Here is a 19098-nt window from a genome sequence, read left to right as displayed (position 1 = left end):
CGTTCGTGACAGACGAAGTTGGTCTCACACCGCTTTGAGAAGAGGCTCAAAAGAAAGCGGTCTCAGGTGTGGTCCAATCGGTGCATCGCAAGGCCAAAATGTCCCCCCCTCCCCCTCCCCCCAAATGTGTTGCTATAGACAATGGTTTTTGTAAAATTAAAATTGCGATGGCATGTCAATGAAAACAACAGTAGGGGGCACAGGTGGTGCATCAGCCGGTCATCTCGGTCATCTCGGTCTGCCCCGTGACCTCCTGCCAGCGGGCGTTCGACACTTCACGTGGCAGCCTCAAGGTGCACTTGGCCTGGCACAAGCGTCGTGGTGACGTCACCGCCACTTAGTGGCGAATGGCGGTTGTTGTTGTGTCTGTGTGTGTCTATGTGTGTGTGTCTATGTGTGTGTGTGGTGGTGGTGGTGAGTCTATGGGTGTCTGTGTGGTGGTTGGCACAGCAGGGGGCACAGGTGGGGAGGGTGGGGAGGGGCTGGGTGGGGAGGGTGGGGAGGGTGGGGAGGGGCTGGGTGGGGAAGGGTGGGCTGGGTGGGGAGGGTGGGGAGGGTGGGACTGGGTGGGGAGGGTGGGGAAGTGGGCGTGGCTATAAAGGGGGCGGGGCGCCAAGCGTGGGGCGGAGTCTCACGTTTTACGACACTTCCGGTTTGGCCGCAGCCGCTCCAGCTGTTTTGTTGTTTTACTTCCTTTACGGCAGGCTGCCGTCGAGCAGATTTCCGTGGGTGTCACGAGCCGAGCGGAGTGTTACCCACATTTTTTTTGTTAAATTCAAAAACATTTTGTATTTCTTATTTCTTTCATTTTATAAAATTCCCCGAGGAAGCGAATTTCGCGCGGGAGGTTTGACTATTTCCCGTCGTTTCCATCTCCCTCCCCGTCTCCTCGCGCTCTACACGGCGGCAGTAGCGGTGAGTCGAGGCCGTGTTGTGATGCTTCGCTAGGCCCGCAGTAGGCGACCTTGAGACGTTGATGGAGATGCGTGGATGACACTCGGTCAGTCACTCGGTCAGTCACTCGGTTAGTCAGTCACTCGGTTAGTCAGTCACCCACTCAGTCAGTCACTCACCCACCCAGTCACTCACCCACCCAGTCACTCACTCACCCACGCACTCACTCACCCACTCAGTCATTCACTCACCCACTCGCTCACTCAGTCATTCACTCACTCACCCACTCACCCACCCACTCACTCAGTCACTCACCCACTCACTCACCCACTCACTCACCCACTCACTCACCCACTCAGTCACCCACTCAGTCACTCATTCACCCACTCGCTCACCTACGCACTCACTTTGTCACTCACCCACTCACTCACCCACTCACACAGTCATTCACTCACCCACTCGCTCACCCACTCATTCAGTCACCCACCCAGTCACTCACCCACCCACTCACTCACCCACTGAGTCATTCACTCACCCACTCACACAGTCATTCACTCACCCACTCGCTCACCCACTCATTCAGTCACCCACCCAGTCACTCACCCACCCACTCACTCACCCACTGAGTCATTCACTCACCCACTCACACAGTCATTCACTCACCCACTCACTCACCCACTCGTTCAGTCACCCACCCAGTCACTCACTTACCCACTCACTCAGTCATTCACTCACCCACTCGCTCACCCACTCATTCAATTACCAACCCAGTCACTCACTCATTCACCCACCGACTCACCGACCCACTCACCCACCCACTCACTCAGTCATTCACTCACCCACCCACTCACTCACCCACTTGTTCAGTCACCCACGTGTTCAGTCACCCACCCAGTCACTCACTCAATCATTCACTCACCCACTCACTCACTCACTCACCCACACACACACTCAGTCACCCTCTAGGCGAGGCTGACAGCGGCAATAGCGGCGAGTTGAGGTCGTGTTGTGATGCATCCCGAGGCGCGCTCTTGGCGACCTTGAGACGTTGATGGCCACGTGTGGACTCACTCAGTCAGTCAGTCACTCGGTCAGTCAGTCACTCACTTACTCATCCACTCACTCACTCTGTCACTTACTCACTTACTCACCCACACACTCACCCACCCACTCACCCAATCACTCACTTTGTCACTCACTCACTCACTCACCCACCTACCCCCTCCGTGTTGAGCATTATCTGTGCCTGGAGTCTAACTTGCTCACCCACTCACCCACCCACCCACCCACCCACCCACTCACTCACTCACTACACACTCACCCACTCACCCACCCACCCACTCACCCACCCACTCACCCACCCACTCACCCACCCACTCACCCACCCACCCACCCACCCACCCACCCACTCACCCACCCACCCACTCACTCACTCACTACACACTCACCCACCCACCCACTCACCCACCCACTCACTCACTCACTCACCCACCCACTCACCCACTAACCCACCCACTCACCCACCCACCCACTCACCCACCCACCCACTCACCCACTAACCCACCCACTCACCCACCCACTCACCCACCCACCCACTCACCCACCCACTCACCCACCCACCCACTCACCCACTCACCCACTCACCCACCCACCCACCCACTCACCCACCCACCCACTCACCCACCCACTCACTCACCCACCCACTCACCCACTAACCCACCCACCCACTCACCCACCCACCCACCCACTCACCCACCCACTCACCCACCCACTCACCCACCCACCCACCCCTCCACCCACCCACCCACCCACTCACCCACCCACCCACTCACCCACCCACTCACCCACTAACCCACCCACTCACTCACCCACCCACCCACTCACCCACCCACTCACCCACCCACTCACCCACCCACTCACCCACCCACTCACCCACCCACTCACTCACCCACTCACCCACCCACTCACTCACCCACCCACTCACTCACCCACTCACTCACCCACTCACTCACCCACTCACCCACCCACCCCTCCACCCTCTCTGTGTTGAGCAGTGTCTGTGTCTGGAGTCCAACTCACTCTCCCGAACCATGGGGGCTTCCACGTCAGCTCCGACTTCCAGCGATCCCATCCACACGCCACATCACAGCGGTGAGCGCATCATTTATCCACTACCTGATTGTGTGTGGGTCTCTGTGTGGTGAGTCTGTGGGTCTCTGTGTGGTGAGTCTGTGGGTCTCTGTGTGGTGAGTCTGTGGGTCTCTGTGTGGTGGTGGTGAGTCTGTGGGTCTCTGTGTGGTGAGTCTGTGGGTCTCTGTGTGGTGGTGATGAGTCTCTGTGTGGTGAGTCTGTGGGTCTCTGTGTGGTGAGTCTGTGGGTCTCTGTGTGGTGGTGATGAGTCTCTGTGTGGTGAGTCTGTGGGTCTCTGTGTGGTGAGTCTGTGGGTCTCTGTGTGGTGGTGATGAGTCTCTGTGTGGTGAGTATGTGGGTCTCTGTGTGGTGAGTCTGTGGGTCTCTGTGTGGTGAGTCTGTGAGTCTCCTTGTGGTGACTCTGTGGGTCTCTGTGTAGTAAGTCTGTGGGTCTCTGTATGAGTCTGTGGGTCTCTGTGTGGTGAGTCTGTGGGTCTCTGTGTGGTGATGATGAGTCTCTGTGTGGTGAGTATGTGGGTCTCTGTGTGGTGAGTCTGTGGGTCTCTGTGTGGTGGTGATGAGTCTCTGTGTGGTGAGTCTGTGGGTCTCTGTGTGGTGAGTATGTGGGTCTCTGTGTGGTGAGTCTGTGGGTCTCTGTGTGGTGAGTCTGTGAGTCTCCTTGTGGTGACTCTGTGGGTCTCTGTGTAGTGAGTCTGTGGGTCTCTGTGTGAGTCTGTGGGTCTCTGTGTGGTGTGTCTGTGGGTCTCTGTGGTGAGTCTGTGGGTCTCTGTGTGGTGAGTCTGTGGGTCTCTGTGTGGTGAGTCTGTGGGTCTCTGTGTGGTGGTGATGAGTCTCTGTCTGGTGGTGAGTCTGTGGGTCTCTGTGTGGTGAGTCTGTGGGTCTCTGTGTGGTGAGTCTGTGGGTCTCTATGGTAGTCTGTGGGTCTCTGTGTGTGGTGATGCGTCTGTGGGTCTCTGTGTGGTGAGTCTGTGGGTTTCTGTGTAGTGGTGAGTCTGGGTCTCTGTGTGGTGAGTCTGTGGGTCTCTGTGTGGTGAGTCTGTGGGTCTCTGTGTGGTGAGTCTGTGGGTCTCTGTGTGGTGAGTCTGTGGGTCTCTGTGTGGTGGTGATGAGTCTCTGTCTGGTGGTGAGTCTGTGGGTCTCTGTGTGGTGAGTCTGTGGGTCTCTGTGTGGTGAGTCTGTGGGTCTCTATGGTAGTCTGTGGGTCTCTGTGTGTGGTGATGCGTCTGTGGGTCTCTGTGTGGTGAGTCTGTGGGTTTCTGTGTAGTGGTGAGTCTGGGTCTCTGTGTGGTGAGTCTGTGGGTCTCTGTGTGGTGAGTCTGTGGGTCTCTGTGTGGTGAGACTGTGGGTCTCTGTGTGGTGAGTCTGTGGGTCTCTATGGTAGTCTGTGGGTCTCTGTGTGGTGGTGGTGAGTCTGTGGGTCTCTGTGTGGTGAGTCTGTGGGTCTCTGTGTGGTGGTGGTGAGTCTATGGGTCTCTGTGTAGTGGTGATGAGTCTATGGCTCTCTATGTGAGTCTATGGTTCTCTATGTGAGTCTGTAGGTCTCTGTGTGGTGGTGAGTCTTTGGCTTTCTGTGTGAGTCTATGGCTCTCTGTGTAGTGGTGATGAGTCTATGTGTCTCTGTGTAGTGGTGATGAGTCTATGTGTCTCTGTGTAGTGGTGATGAGTATATGGGTCTCTGTGTAGTGGTGATGAGTCTATGGGTCTCTGTGTAGTGGTGATGAGTCTATGGGTCTCTGTGTGGTGATGAGTCTATGGGTCTCTGTGTGGTGATGAGTCTATGGGTCTCTGTGTGGTGATGAGTCTATGGGTCTCTGTGTGAGTCTATGTGTCTCTGTGTAGTGGTGATGAGTCTATGGGTCTCTGTGTGGTGATGAGTCTATGGGTCTCTGTGTGAGTCTATGGGTCTCTGTGCAGTGGTGATGAGTCTATGGGTCTCTGTGTGGTGATGAGTCTATGGGTCTCTGTGTGAGTCTATGGGTCTCTGTGTAGTGGTGATGAGTCTATGGGTCTCTGTGTGGTGATGAGTCTATGTGTCTCTGTGTAGTGGTGATGAGTCTATGGGTCTCTGTGTAGTGGTGATGAGTCTATGTGTCTCTGTGTAGTGGTGATGAGTCTATGGGTCTCTGTGTGGTGATGAGTCTATGGGTCTCTGTGTGAGTCTATGGGTCTCTGTGCAGTGGTGATGAGTCTATGGGTCTCTGTGTGGTGATGAGTCTATGGGTCTCTATGTGAGTCTATGGGTCTCTGTGTAGTGGTGATGAGTCTATGTGTCTCTGTGTGCTGAGTCTATGGCTCTCTGTGTGGTAATGAGTCTATGTGTCTCTGTAGTGGTGATGAGTCTATGTGTCTCTGTGTAGTGGTGATGAGTCTATGGCTCTCTGTGTGTGTGGTGATGAGTCTATGTGTCTCTGTGTAGTGGTGATGAGTCTATGTGTCTCTGTGTAGTGGTGATGAGTCTATGTGTCTCTGTGTAGTGGTGATGAGTCTATGTGTCTCTGTGTGGTGATGAGTCTATGTGTCTCTATGTGAGTCTATGTGTCTCTGTGTAGTGGTGATGAGTCTATGTGTCTCTGTGTAGTGGTGATGAGTCTATGTGTCTCTGTGTGTAGTGGTGATGAGTCTATGGGTCTCTGTGTAGTGGTGATGAGTCTATGTGTCTCTGTGTGTAGTGGTGCTGAGTCTATGTGTCTCTGTGTAGTGGTGATGAGTCTATGTGTCTCTGTGTAGTGGTGATGAGTCTATGTGTCTCTGTGTAGTGGTGATGAGTCTATGGCTCTCTGTGTAGTGGTGATGAGTCTATGGGTCTCTGTGTAGTGGTGATGAGTCTATGGGTCTCTATGTGAGTCTATGTGTCTCTGTGTAGTGGTGATGAGTCTATGTGTCTCTATGTGAGTCTATGTGTCTCTGTGTAGTGGTGATGAGTCTATGTGTCTCTATGTGAGTCTATGTGTCTCTGTGTAGTGGTGATGAGTCTATGTGTCTCTATGTGAGTCTATGTGTCTCTGTGTAGTGGTGATGAGTCTATGTGTCTCTATGTGAGTCTATGTGTCTCTGTGTAGTGGTGATGAGTCTATGTGTCTCTATGTGAGTCTATGTGTCTCTGTGTAGTGGTGATGAGTCTATGTGTCTCTGTGTGAGTCTATGTGTCTCTGTGTGTAGTGGTGATGAGTCTATGTGTCTCTATGTGAGTCTATGTGTCTCTGTGTAGTGGTGATGAGTCTATGTGTCTCTATGTGAGTCTATGTGTCTCTGTGTAGTGGTGATGAGTCTATGTGTCTCTATGTGAGTCTATGTGTCTCTGTGTAGTGGTGATGAGTCTATGTGTCTCTGTGTAGTGGTGATGAGTCTATGTGTCTCTATGTGAGTCTATGTGTCTCTGTGTAGTGGTGATGAGTCTATGTGTCTCTGTGTAGTGGTGATGAGTCTGTGTCTCTATGTGAGTCTATGTGTCTCTGTGTAGTGGTGATGAGTCTATGTGTCTCTGTGTAGTGGTGATGAGTCTATGTGTCTCTATGTGAGTCTATGTGTCTCTGTGTGTAGTGGTGATGAGTCTCTGTGTCTCTATGTGAGTCTATGTGTCTCTGTGTAGTGGTGATGAGTCTATGTGTCTCTATGTGAGTCTATGTGTCTCTGTGTAGTGGTGATGAGTCTATGTGTCTCTATGTGAGTCTATGTGTCTCTGTGTAGTGGTGATGAGTCTATGTGTCTCTATGTGAGTCTATGTGTCTCTGTGTAGTGGTGATGAGTCTATGTGTCTCTGTGTAGTGGTGATGAGTCTATGTGTCTCTGTGTGAGTCTATGTGTCTCTGTGTAGTGGTGATGAGTCTATGGGTCTCTGTGTAGTGGTGATGAGTCTATGTGTCTCTATGTGAGTCTATGTGTCTCTGTGTAGTGGTGATGAGTCTATGTGTCTCTGTGTAGTGGTGATGAGTCTATGTGTCTCTATGTGAGTCTATGTGTCTCTGTGTAGTGGTGATGAGTCTATGTGTCTCTATGTGAGTCTATGTGTCTCTGTGTAGTGGTGATGAGTCTATGGGTCTCTGTGTGGTGGTGATGAGTCTATGTGTCTCTGTGTGAGTCTATGTGTCTCTGTGTAGTGGTGATGAGTCTATGTGTCTCTATGTGAGTCTATGTGTCTCTGTGTAGTGGTGATGAGTCTATGGGTCTCTGTGTAGTGGTAATGAGTCTATGTGTCTCTATGTGAGTCTATGTGTCTCTGTGTAGTGGTGATGAGTCTATGTGTCTCTATGTGAGTCTATGTGTCTCTGTGTAGTGGTGATGAGTCTATGTGTCTCTGTGTGATGAGTCTATGTGTCTCTGTGTAGTGGTGATGAGTCTATGTGTCTCTGTGTGATGAGTCTATGTGTCTCTGTGTAGTGGTGATGAGTCTATGTGTCTCTATGTGAGTCTATGTGTCTCTGTGTAGTGGTGATGAGTCTATGTGTCTCTATGTGAGTCTATGTGTCTCTGTGTAGTGGTGATGAGTCTATGGGTCTCTGTGTAGTGGTAATGAGTCTATGTGTCTCTATGTGAGTCTATGTGTCTCTGTGTAGTGGTGATGAGTCTATGTGTCTCTATGTGAGTCTATGTGTCTCTGTGTAGTGGTGATGAGTCTATGTGTCTCTGTGTGATGAGTCTATGTGTCTCTGTGTAGTGGTGATGAGTCTATGTGTCTCTGTGTGATGAGTCTATGTGTCTCTGTGTAGTGGTGATGAGTCTATGTGTCTCTATGTGAGTCTATGTGTCTCTGTGTAGTGGTGATGAGTCTATGGGTCTCTATGTGAGTCTGTGTCTCTGTGTAGTGGTGATGAGTCTATGTGTCTCTATGTGAGTCTATGTGTCTCTGTGTAGTGGTGATGAGTCTATGTGTCTCTGTGTGATGAGTCTATGTGTCTCTGTGTAGTGGTGATGAGTCTATGTGTCTCTGTGTGATGAGTCTATGTGTCTCTGTGTAGTGGTGATGAGTCTATGTGTCTCTATGTGAGTCTATGTGTCTCTGTGTAGTGGTGATGAGTCTATGGGTCTCTGTGTAGTGGTAATGAGTCTATGTGTCTCTATGTGAGTCTATGTGTCTCTGTGTAGTGGTGATGAGTCTATGTGTCTCTATGTGAGTCTATGTGTCTCTGTGTAGTGGTGATGAGTCTATGTGTCTCTGTGTGATGAGTCTATGTGTCTCTGTGTAGTGGTGATGAGTCTATGTGTCTCTGTGTGATGAGTCTATGTGTCTCTGTGTAGTGGTGATGAGTCTATGTGTCTCTATGTGAGTCTATGTGTCTCTGTGTAGTGGTGATGAGTCTATGGGTCTCTATGTGAGTCTATGTGTCTCTGTGTAGTGGTGATGAGTCTATGTGTCTCTATGTGAGTCTATGTGTCTCTGTGTAGTGGTGATGAGTCTATGTGTCTCTGTGTGATGAGTCTATGTGTCTCTGTGTAGTGGTGATGAGTCTATGTGTCTCTGTGTGATGAGTCTATGTGTCTCTGTGTAGTGGTGATGAGTCTATGTGTCTCTATGTGAGTCTATGTGTCTCTGTGTAGTGGTGATGAGTCTATGGGTCTCTGTGTAGTGGTAATGAGTCTATGTGTCTCTATGTGAGTCTATGTGTCTCTGTGTAGTGGTGATGAGTCTATGTGTCTCTATGTGAGTCTATGTGTCTCTGTGTAGTGGTGATGAGTCTATGTGTCTCTGTGTGATGAGTCTATGTGTCTCTGTGTAGTGGTGATGAGTCTATGTGTCTCTATGTGAGTCTATGTGTCTCTGTGTAGTGGTGATGAGTCTATGGGTCTCTGTGTAGTGGTAATGAGTCTATGTGTCTCTATGTGAGTCTATGTGTCTCTGTGTGATGAGTCTATGTGTCTCTGTGTGGTGGTGATGAGTCTATGTGTCTCTGTGTGAGTCTATGTGTCTCTGTGTAGTGGTGATGAGTCTATGTGTCTCTGTGCTAACTCTATGAATTACTTTCCCCTACCCCCTTTTCCTGGCCCCTCCCCTTGAACCCCACAGTGGCTCCTCCCTCCGGCTGCCCAATGAGCCAATCAGCAGCCACCTCCCCCGTAGCCCCTCCCTCCGGCTGCCCCATGAGCCAATCAGCAGCCACCTTCCCCGTGGCCCCTCCCTCCGGCTGCCCCATGAGCCAATCAGCAGCCTCCACCACCCCTGTGGCCCCTCCCTCCGGCTGCCCAATGAGCCAATCAGCCTCCACCACCCCCGTGGCCCCTCCCTCCGGCTGCCCCATGAGCCAATCAGCGGGCTCCGTGGCCCAGCCTGGCCCCGCCCACCAGGATGGGGCCTACAGCTTCGTTGGGACTCAACTTGTGGATGGAGTTGACCCCAGTAACATGGTGAGGTGACATTCTGTTGTTGTTGTTGTTGTTTTGTGACTTCTCAACGCCGCTGGTTTGTTGACGATGGACAACTTCTTGTCATCACACGTTGCTGCTGCTGCTGCTGCTGCCGCCGCCGCCGCCGCCGCCGCCGTAACTGCATTAAGCACAATGCAAACCAAAAAAAAACACACCATGACAACACTGGTCAACACACTGTTTCTGGCATAAGGTATTCCAACGGTTTGAAGGTAATTTTGTGGTGCTGATTCCAAATCTGGCATCAGTTTTTGTCTATCACATCAGGTTCTTGAGATATGAAATATTGCATTTTTAATAAAGTTGCGGAAGAAAAATATTAAATGTGGATATCTACATAAAATTATGTTATAAACACAACCACTCACCCACTCACCCACCCACCCGCTCATTCACTTACCCACCCACTCACCCACCCACCCACTCACTCACCCACCCACTCACCCACCCACTCACCCACCCACCCACTCACCCACCCACTCACCCACCCACTCACCCACCCACTCACTCTCCCTCTCACCCACCCACTCACCCACTCTCCCACCCACTCACCCACTCACTCACCCACCCACCCACTCACTCACCCACCCACCCCCCCACCCACCCACCCACCCACCCTCCCACCCACCCACCCACCCTCCCACTCACCCTCCCACCCACCCAGATGCCACCACCGAATCAGCTACCGGCACCGGACCAGCCGTTCCCACTGCCCACGTTGAGGGAAGAATCTACGATTCCTCGAGCCGGTAGCAGCGCCAACTGGGTCTACCCCTCCGAGCAGATGTTCTGGAACGCCATGCTGCGCAAAGGGTGTGTCTGTGTGTGTCTGTGTGTGTGTGTGTGTCTTTGTGTGTGTGTGTCTGTCTGTGTGTGTCTGTGTGTCACTGTGTGTGTCTGTGTGTGTGTGTGTGTGTCTGTGTGTGTGTCTGTGTGTGTGTGTGTGTCTGTGTGTGTCTGTGTGTGTGTCTCTGTGTGTGTCTCTGTGAGTCTCTGTGTGTGTCTCTGTGTGTCTCTGTGTGTGTCTCTGTGTGTCTCTGTGTGTCTCTCTGTGTGTCTCTGTGTGTCTCTGTGTGTCTCTGTGTGTCTCTGTGTGTCTCTGTGTGTTGTTGATGTTGTTGATGTTGTTGATGTTGTTGTTGTTGTAGGTGGCGCTGGAAGGATGACGACCTAGACCCGGGCGACATGACCAACATCATCCGCATCCACAACACGACCAATGAGCAGGCCTGGCTCGAGATACTCAAGTGGGAGGCCCTGCACATCAAGTACGATCAGTCAGTCAGTCACTTAGTCAGTCAGTCAGTTAGTCAGTCACTCACTCAGTCAGTCAGTTAGTCAGTCACTCAGTCACTCAGTCAGTCACTCAATCACTCACTCAGTCAGTCAGTCAGTTAGTCAGTCACTCAGTCACTCACTCAGTCAGTCACTCACTCACTCAGTCACTCACTCAGTCAGTCACTCAGTCAGTCAGTCACTCACTCAGTCACTCACTCAGTCAGTCACTCAGTCAGTCACTCACTCAGTCAGTCACTCAGTCAGTCAGTTAGTCATTCAGTCAGTCAGTCACTCACTCAGTCACTCACTCACTCAGTCACTCACTCAGTCAGTCACTCAGTCAGTCACTCAGTCAGTCAGTCACTCACTCAGTCAGTCACTCAGTCAGTCAGTCAGTCACTCACTCAGTCACACAGTTAGTCACTCACTCAGTCACTCACTCAGTCACTCAGTCACTCACTCACTTAATCACTTACTCAGTCACTCACTCAGTCACTCACTACGATCAGTGACTGAGTGACTGAGTGAGTGACTGACTGAGTGACTGACTGAGTGACTGACTGAGTGAGTGACTGAGTGACTGACTGAGTGACTGACTGACTCACTGACTGACTGAGTGACTGAGTGAGTGAGTGACTGAGTGACTGAGTGAGTGACTGACTGAGTGACTGACTGAGTGACTGAGTGAGTGACTGAGTGACTGACTGAGTGACTGACTGACTCACTGACTGACTGAGTGACTGAGTGAGTGAGTGACTGAGTGACTGACTGAGTGACTGACTCACTGACTGACTGACTGACTGAGTGAGTGGGTGAGTGACTGAGTGACTGACTGACTGAGTGAGTAGGTGAGTGACTGACTGACTGAGTGACTGACTGACTGACTGAGTGACTGAGTGAGTGGGTGAGTGACTGAGTGACTGACTGACTGAGAGGGTGAGTGACTGAGTGTCTGACTGACTGACTGAGTGAGTGTCTGTGTGTCACAGGGAGTGAGTGACTGAGTGAGTGAGTGACTGGGTGAGTGACTCACTGAGTGAGTGACTGAGTGAGTGACTGAGTGAGTGACTGAGTGACTCACTGAGTGTCTGTGTGTGTGTCTGTGTGTGTGTGTGTCACTGTGTGTGTGTGTCTGTGTGTGTGTGTGTGTCTGTGTGTGTGTGTCTGTGTGTTTGTGTCTGTGTGTGTGTCTGTGTGTGTGTGTCTGTGTGTGTGTCTGTGTGTGTCTGTGTGTGTGTCTGTGTGTGTGTGTGTGTCTGTGTGTGTGTCTGTGTGTGTGTGTCTGTGTGTGTGTGTGTCTGTGGGTGTGTGTGTCTGTGTGTGTCTGTGTGTGTGTCTGTGTGTGTGTCTGTGTGTGTCTGTGTGTGTGTCTGTGTGTGTGTGTCTGTGTGTGTCTGTGTGTGTGTCTGTGTGTGTGTCTGTGTGTGTCTGTGTGTGTCTGTGTGTGTGTCTGTGTGTGTGTCTGTGTGTGTCTGTGTGTGTGTCTGTGTGTGTGTGTCTGTGTGTGTGTGTGTCTGTGTGTGTGTGTGTGTCTGTGGGTGTGTCTGTGTGTGTGTGTCTGTGTGTGTCTGTGTGTGTGTGTCACAGGGAGTGTCCGTGTGGACCCACTTTGGTTCGCTTTGGTGGCAAGGCAAAGGAATACTCACCACGCGCACGGATACGTCACTGGCTGGGGTACTCACCAACTCACTCACCACTCACTCACCAACTCACTCACCAACTCACTCACCAACTCACTCACCAACTCACTCACCAACTCACCCACCCACTCACCAACTCACTCACTCACCCACTCACCCACCCACCCACTCACCCACCCACCCACCCACTCACCCACCCACTCACCCACTCACTCACTCACTCACCCACCCACCCACCCACCCACCCACCCACCCACCCACTCACTCACTCACTTACTCACTCACTCACTCACCCACCCACCCACCCACTCACCCACCCACCCACTCACCCACCCACCCACTCACCCACCCACTCACCCACCCACCCACTCACTCACCCACCCACCCACCCACTCACCTACCCACCCACTCACTCACCCACCCATTCACCCACCTACCCACCTTCTCTGCAACCCACTAACCCACCCACCCACCCACTCACTCACTCACTTACTCACTCACCCACCCACCCACCCACTCACCCACCCACCCACCCACCCACTCACTCACTCACTCACCCACTCACCAACCCACCCACTCACCCACCCACCCACTAACCCACTCACTCACTCACCCACCCACTCACCCACCCACCCACTAACCCACTCACTCACTCACCCACTAACCAACCCACCCACTCACTCACCTTCTCTCCAACCCACCCACTAACCAACCCACCCACCCACCCACTCACCCACTCACTCACCCACCCACCCACCCACCCACCCACCCACCCACCCACCCACTCACTCACTCACCCACCCATTCACCCACCCACCCACCCACCCTCCTTCTCTGCAACCCACTAACCAACCCACCCACCCCCCCCCCCACCAGCTACGAACTCCCGTTTGACCGCCACGACTGGGTGGTGGACCGCTGTGGTCGCGAGGTTCGCTACGTCATTGACTACTACGACGTGGGCGCCGTGGATTCGGGCTCCGTGCGTTTCTCCACACTCGACGTTCGGCCCGCCCTGGACTCGATGCAGGCTGCCTGGGACAGGTCAAGGGTCGCCGTGTGGCGGTGGCGCTACCAGCGGGGTGGTGAGGGGGGTGGTGAGGGGGGTGGTGAGGGGGGTGGTGAGGGGGGTGGTGGTAAAGCTCGCTAGAGCGGGAGTTATTCGCTCGCTCGCTGAGTCAGTCAGTCGCTCAGTCAGTCAGCCACTCACTCAGTCACTCACTCAGTCAGTCAGTCAGCCACTCACTCAGTCACTCACTCAGTCAGTCACTCAGTCAGTCAGTCAGTCACTCAGCCACTCACTCAGTCAGTCACTCGCTCACTCAGTCAGTCAGTCAGTCGGTCACTCAGCCACTCACTCAGTCACTCACTCACGCGCTCAGTCAGTCAGTCACTCGCTCAGCCACTCGCTCGCTCAGTCAGTCACTCACTCAGTCACTCAGTCAGTCACTCAGTCAGTCACTCACCCACTCACCTACTCACTGACCTACTCACCTATACACTCACCTACTCATAACCTACTCACTCACCCACTCACCCACCCACTCACTCACCCACCCACTCACTCACCTACTCACCTATACACTCACCTATACACTCACCTACTCACTCACCTACTCATCACCTACTCACCTACTCACCCACCCACCCACTAACTCACTCACCCACCCACCCACTCACCCACCCACTCACCCACCCGCCCACTCACCCACCCACTCACTCACCCACCCACTCACTCACCCACCCACCCACTCACCCACCCACTCACTTACCCACCCACCCACTCACCGACCCACCCACTCACCCACCCACCCACCCACCCACTCACCCACTCACTTACTCACCCACCCACCCACTCACTCACCCACTCACTCACTCACCCACCCATTCACTCACCCACTCACCCACTCACTCACTCACCCACCCACCCACCCACTCACCCACTCACCCACTCACTCACCCACTCACTCACCCACCCACCCACCCACTCACCTACCCACCCACTCACCCACTCACTCACTCACCCACCCACCCACTCACCCACTCACCCACTCACCCACCCACCCACCCACTCACCCACCCACCCACCCACTCACCCATTCACCCACTCATCCACTCACCCACTCACTCACGCACCCACCCACCCACCCACTCACCCACCCACCCACCCACCCACCCACCCACTCACCCACTCACCCACTCACTCACCCACTCACCCACTCACCCACTCACTCACCCACTCACCCACTCACCCACTCACTCACCCACTCACCCACCCACCCACCCACCCACTCACCCACTCACCCACTCACCCACTCACTCACCCACTCACCCACTCACCCACCCACCCACTCACCCACTCACCCACTCACCCACTCACTCACTCACTCACCCACCCATCCATTCAATCATTCAGTCAGCTTGCTGAGTCACAGCTATTGAGCTCATGAGTCAGCAGACAGAGAGACACAGAGCGGAGTGACATCTCTGAACAAACACAGCGACAGAGAGATAAGAGAGGGGGGATTGGAGGGGCACCATCCGTGTCTCTATGGGAGTCTGTGGGTCTCTGTGTGGTGAGTCTGTGGGTCTCTGTGTGGTGAGTCTGTGGGTCTCTGTGTGAGTCTGTGGGTCTCTGTGTGCGTCTGTGGGTCTCTGTGTGAGTGAGTCTGTGGGTCTCTGTGTGAGTGAGTCTGTGGGTCTCTGTGTGAGTGAGTCTGTGGGTCTCTATGGGAGTTTGTGGGTCTCTGTGTGATGAGTCTGTGGGTCTCTGTGTGATGAGTCTGTGGGTCTCTGTGTGATGAGTCTACGGGTCTCTGTGTGGTGAGTCTGTGGGTCTCTATTGGAGTCTGTGGGTCTCTGTGTGAGTCTGTGGGTCTCTATGTAGTGGTGGTGAGTCTGTGGGTTTCTGTGTGAGTGATGAGTCTATGGGTCTCTGTGTGAGTGAGTCTGTGGGTCTCTGTGTGGTGAGTCTGTGGGTCTCTGTGTGAGTCTGTGGGTCTCTATGTATTGGTGGTGAGTCTGTGGATCTCTGTGTGAGTGATGAGTCTATGGGTCTCTGTGTGAGTGAGTCTGTGGGTCTCTATGGGAGTTTGTGGGTCTCTGTGGGTCTCTGTGTGAGTGGTGAGTGTGGTGGTGGTGAGTCTGTGGGTCTCTGTGTTGTGAGTCTGTGGGTCTCTGTGTGGTGAGTCTGTGGGTCTCTGTGTGAGTGAGTCTGTGGGTCTCTGTGTGAGTCTGTGGGTCTCTGTGTGGTGAGTCTGTGGGTCTTTGTGTGGTGAGTCTATGGATCTCTGTGTGGTGAGTCTGTGGGTCTCTGTGTGAGTGAGTCTGTGGGTCTCTGTGTGGTGAGTCTGTGGGTCTCTGTGTGGTGAGTCTGTGGGTCTCTGTGTGGTGAGTCTGTGGGTCTTTGTGTGGTGAGTCTATGGATCTCTGTGTGGTGAGTCTGTGGGTCTCTATGTGGTGAGTCTGTGGGTCTCTGTGTGGTGAGTCTGTGGGTCTCTGTGTGAGTGAGTCTGTGGGTCTCTGTGTGAGTGAGTCTGTGTGGTGAGTCTGTGGGTCTCTGTGTGGTGAGTCTGTGGGTCTCTGTGTGAGTGAGGTTCATGCTTACATAACAGCAGCGCTGTTATACTCACTCTCCCACCCACTCACCCACCCACTCACCCACCCTCTCACCCACTCACTCATCCACCCTCTCACCCACCCACCCTCTCACCCACCCACCCTCTCACCCACCCACCCTCTCACTCACCCACTCACTCACCCACCCTCTCACTCACCCACCCACCCACTCACCCACTCACTCACCCACTCACTCACTCACCCACTCACCCACTTACTCACCCACTCACTCACCCACTCACCCACTCACTCACCCACCCACCCACTCACCCACTCACTTGCTCACTCTCCCACCCACTCACCCACCCACTCACCCACCCACTCACCAACCCACCCATTCACCCACCAATTCACTCACCCACTCACCCACTCACTCACTCACTCAGCCACCCATTCACCCACTCACCCACTCACTCACCCACCCTCTCACCCACTCACCCACTCACCCACTCACCCACCCACTCACCCACCCACCCACCCACCCACCCACTCACCCACCCACCCACTCACCCACCCACTCACCCACCCACTCACCCACTCACCCACCCACTCACCCATCCACACAGCAACTTTGCTGTAGTTGCGATCGGAATTAAAAACTTTAAAAACTCAAATAAAGAAACCAAACAGAACGTGGTGGTGGTGTTTGTCGTACTGCGTTAATCATCAACCCCATCTCGGCTCGCCGCTGTGCAAAAGATGGAGATACGGTGAGATAGAGAGCGAGATGGGGAGTGAGATAGGGGGAGGGAGAGAGGGGATAGAGAGAGAGGGGATAGAGAGAGAGGGGATAGAGAGAGGGGATAGAGAGAGGGGATAGAGAGAGAGGGGATAGAGAGAGGGGATAGAGAGAGAGGGGATAGAGAGGGGGGGGGGGGGTACGAGCTTGAAATATTTCATTTAAACGGGGGGGGGGAGGGGGGGCACACAAAGCAAATCATTGAAAAAAAAAACACGAAATGATGAACGAAAGTAAAATAAATCAATAGGGAGAGACCGAGAGATAGGGAGAGAGAGACAGGGAAAAAAATATATATAAATGTAAAAAGAAATAACAAAGAAAAATAAATAAATAAAGAAAATAAATAAACAGATTAAAGAAAAAACGGAAAAAATAAAGAGAAAGAAAAAAAATCTAAGAAAATGAAAATGAAAAATAAAAAAGTAAAGACAAAAAGAAACCAAAGATAATAAAAAAAAGAGAGAGCGAGAGAGAGGGAAAAAATATAAAAGAAAAAAAAGATGAAAATAAAAAAATAAGAAAAAAACGAAAAAAATAAAGATAAAGAAAAATAATGAAAAAGAAAAAAAAAGTTAAAATAAAATTAGAAAAGAGAAAAAAACGAAAGCATAACAAAAAAAGAGAGAGCGAGATAGGGGGATAGAGAGCGAGATAGGGGGATAGAGATGGGGTGGGTGGTGAGCGAGTTATTTGTCTTATCAGGCCGTGAGCACACACACACAGGAGATAAGTTGGGTTAGCTCGCTGTGGGAGCATCGGGAGAGACGGTGGGAAAGGTGGACCACAACCACCACCTCAACCACCTCAACCACAACCTCACCCACCCACCAGCTCACCTACTCAGTCGTTCACTCACTCATTCACTCATCCACCCACTCATTCACTCACCCACCCACTCATTCACTCACCCACCCACTCACTCGTTCACCCACCCACTCGTTCACCCACCCACTCACCCATTCACTCACCCACTCACCCATTCACTCACCCACTCACCCACTCACTCATTCACTCACCCACCCACTCGTTCACCCACCCACTCACTCATTCACTCACCCACTCACCCATTCACTCACCCACTCACTCACCCACTCACCCACTCACTCATTCACTCACCCACCCACTCGTTCACCCACCCACTCACTCGTTCACCCACCCACTCACTCATTCACTCACCCACTCACCCATCCACTCACCCACTCACTCACCCACTCACCCACTCACTCACCCACTCACCCATTCACTCACCCACCCACTCGTTCACTCGCTCACATACCCACTCAATAGCTTACCCACACACACTTGCCTACTCACTCACTCAGCCACAGTGAGTGTGAGTGTGTGGGTGAGTGAGTGGGTGAGTGAGTGGGTGAGTGAGTGGGTGAGTGATTGAGTGGGTGGGTGAGTGAGTGAATGGGTGAGTGGGTGGGTGGATGAGTGGGTGGGTGGGTGAGTGAGTGAGTGAGTGGGAGGGTGAGTGAGTGGGTGAGTGAGTGGGTGAGTGAGTGGGTGAGTGAGTGAGTGAGTGGATGAGTGAGTGGGTGGGTGAGTGTGTGAGTGAGTGGTGAGTGAGTGAGTGGGTGAGTGAGTGAATGGGTGAGTGGGTGGGTGGATGAGTGGGTGGGTGGGTGAGTGAGTGAGTGAGTGGGAGGGTGAGTGAGTGGGTGGGTGAGTGGATGAGTGAGTGAGTGGATGAGTGGGTGAGTGAGTGAGCGGATGACTGAGTGGGTGAGTGAGTGAGTGTGTGAGTGAGTGAGTGGATGAGTGAGTGGATGAGTGTGTGGGTGGGTAACAGCACTTGCCCCTACATCCTCTCGCTGGAGGCTACACGGGGGAGCTTTATCTTTGTGATGTCACATCAGGGCTCCGAGTTCACTTCGCCTGTAAAGATTTTGGGGAAAAAAAGTCTCACCGCGATAATTTCTGACAGATACCTGCGATTTGATTTGCGATTAACATGTTTTAAACGTCAATATTGACCGTGTCACAGATTTAAAAAGCACGTGATACCATCAACAGTTTAACCACTCCATGCGTTCCAATGCAAAGGATGACAACGTAAAAGATACGAATCGCTTTCAACGTGTATTTGTTGAAATGTTTTAATTGAACTAGAACAATCGAACGTATAACTGTTCATCTTCTTGGTTCTTTCGGTAAAGTCACGTAGAAGGGAAGTAATAAAATAATAAAAATAAAACATAAAAAAAATATTTTTTTTATTATTTTATTACTTCCCTTCTACGTGACTTTACCGAAAGAACCAAGAAGATGAATCCCTGCAGTCACGAAAGCTTTAAATCGAAACGTATAACTGTTGTTAAGTTAACTAAATAAAGTTCTAGCAAAAAATAAAAAAAAATTCCAATCAGAAACTAATAGGACTTTTCGAATACCCTTCTATCTGGCAACAAA

The 19098-nt window shown here is 52.3% G+C and overlaps 1 protein-coding gene across 1 annotated transcript; it reads left to right on the top strand.

Annotated features, from left to right (window-relative positions):
* Positions 1-676: 676 nt before the first annotated feature.
* On the top strand, positions 677-18610 carry HCCS (holocytochrome c synthase). Its single transcript, XM_078885531.1, has 8 exons — positions 677-915; positions 2949-3045; positions 9047-9384; positions 10070-10218; positions 10554-10673; positions 12271-12357; positions 13200-13408; positions 18546-18610. The coding sequence occupies exons 2-8, from the start codon at positions 2985-2987 to the stop codon at positions 18608-18610; spliced, it is 1029 nt and encodes a 342-aa protein (XP_078741657.1). The 5' UTR covers positions 677-915; positions 2949-2984.
* Positions 18611-19098: the final 488 nt, after the last annotated feature.

This window comes from Lampetra fluviatilis, unplaced genomic scaffold (assembly GCF_964198595.1).
Source record: "Lampetra fluviatilis unplaced genomic scaffold, kcLamFluv1.1 SCAFFOLD_272, whole genome shotgun sequence".
NCBI lineage: Eukaryota > Metazoa > Chordata > Hyperoartia > Petromyzontiformes > Petromyzontidae > Lampetra > Lampetra fluviatilis.
The sequence above is the reverse complement of the archived record's forward strand: the minus strand, read 5'-3'. Positions and strand labels throughout refer to the sequence as shown.

Excerpts from the sequence above, each read along its gene's own strand:
- HCCS (XM_078885531.1), top strand. The coding sequence starts at position 2,985 with ATGGGGGCTTCCACGTCAGCTCCGACTTCCAGCGATCCCATCCACACG. Across the intron at positions 3,046-9,046 it reads CCACACGCCACATCACAGCG|TGGCTCCTCCCTCCGGCTGC; the intron begins GTGAGCGCATCA and ends TGAACCCCACAG. Across the intron at positions 10,674-12,270 it reads TGGGAGGCCCTGCACATCAA|GGAGTGTCCGTGTGGACCCA; the intron begins GTACGATCAGTC and ends TGTGTGTCACAG.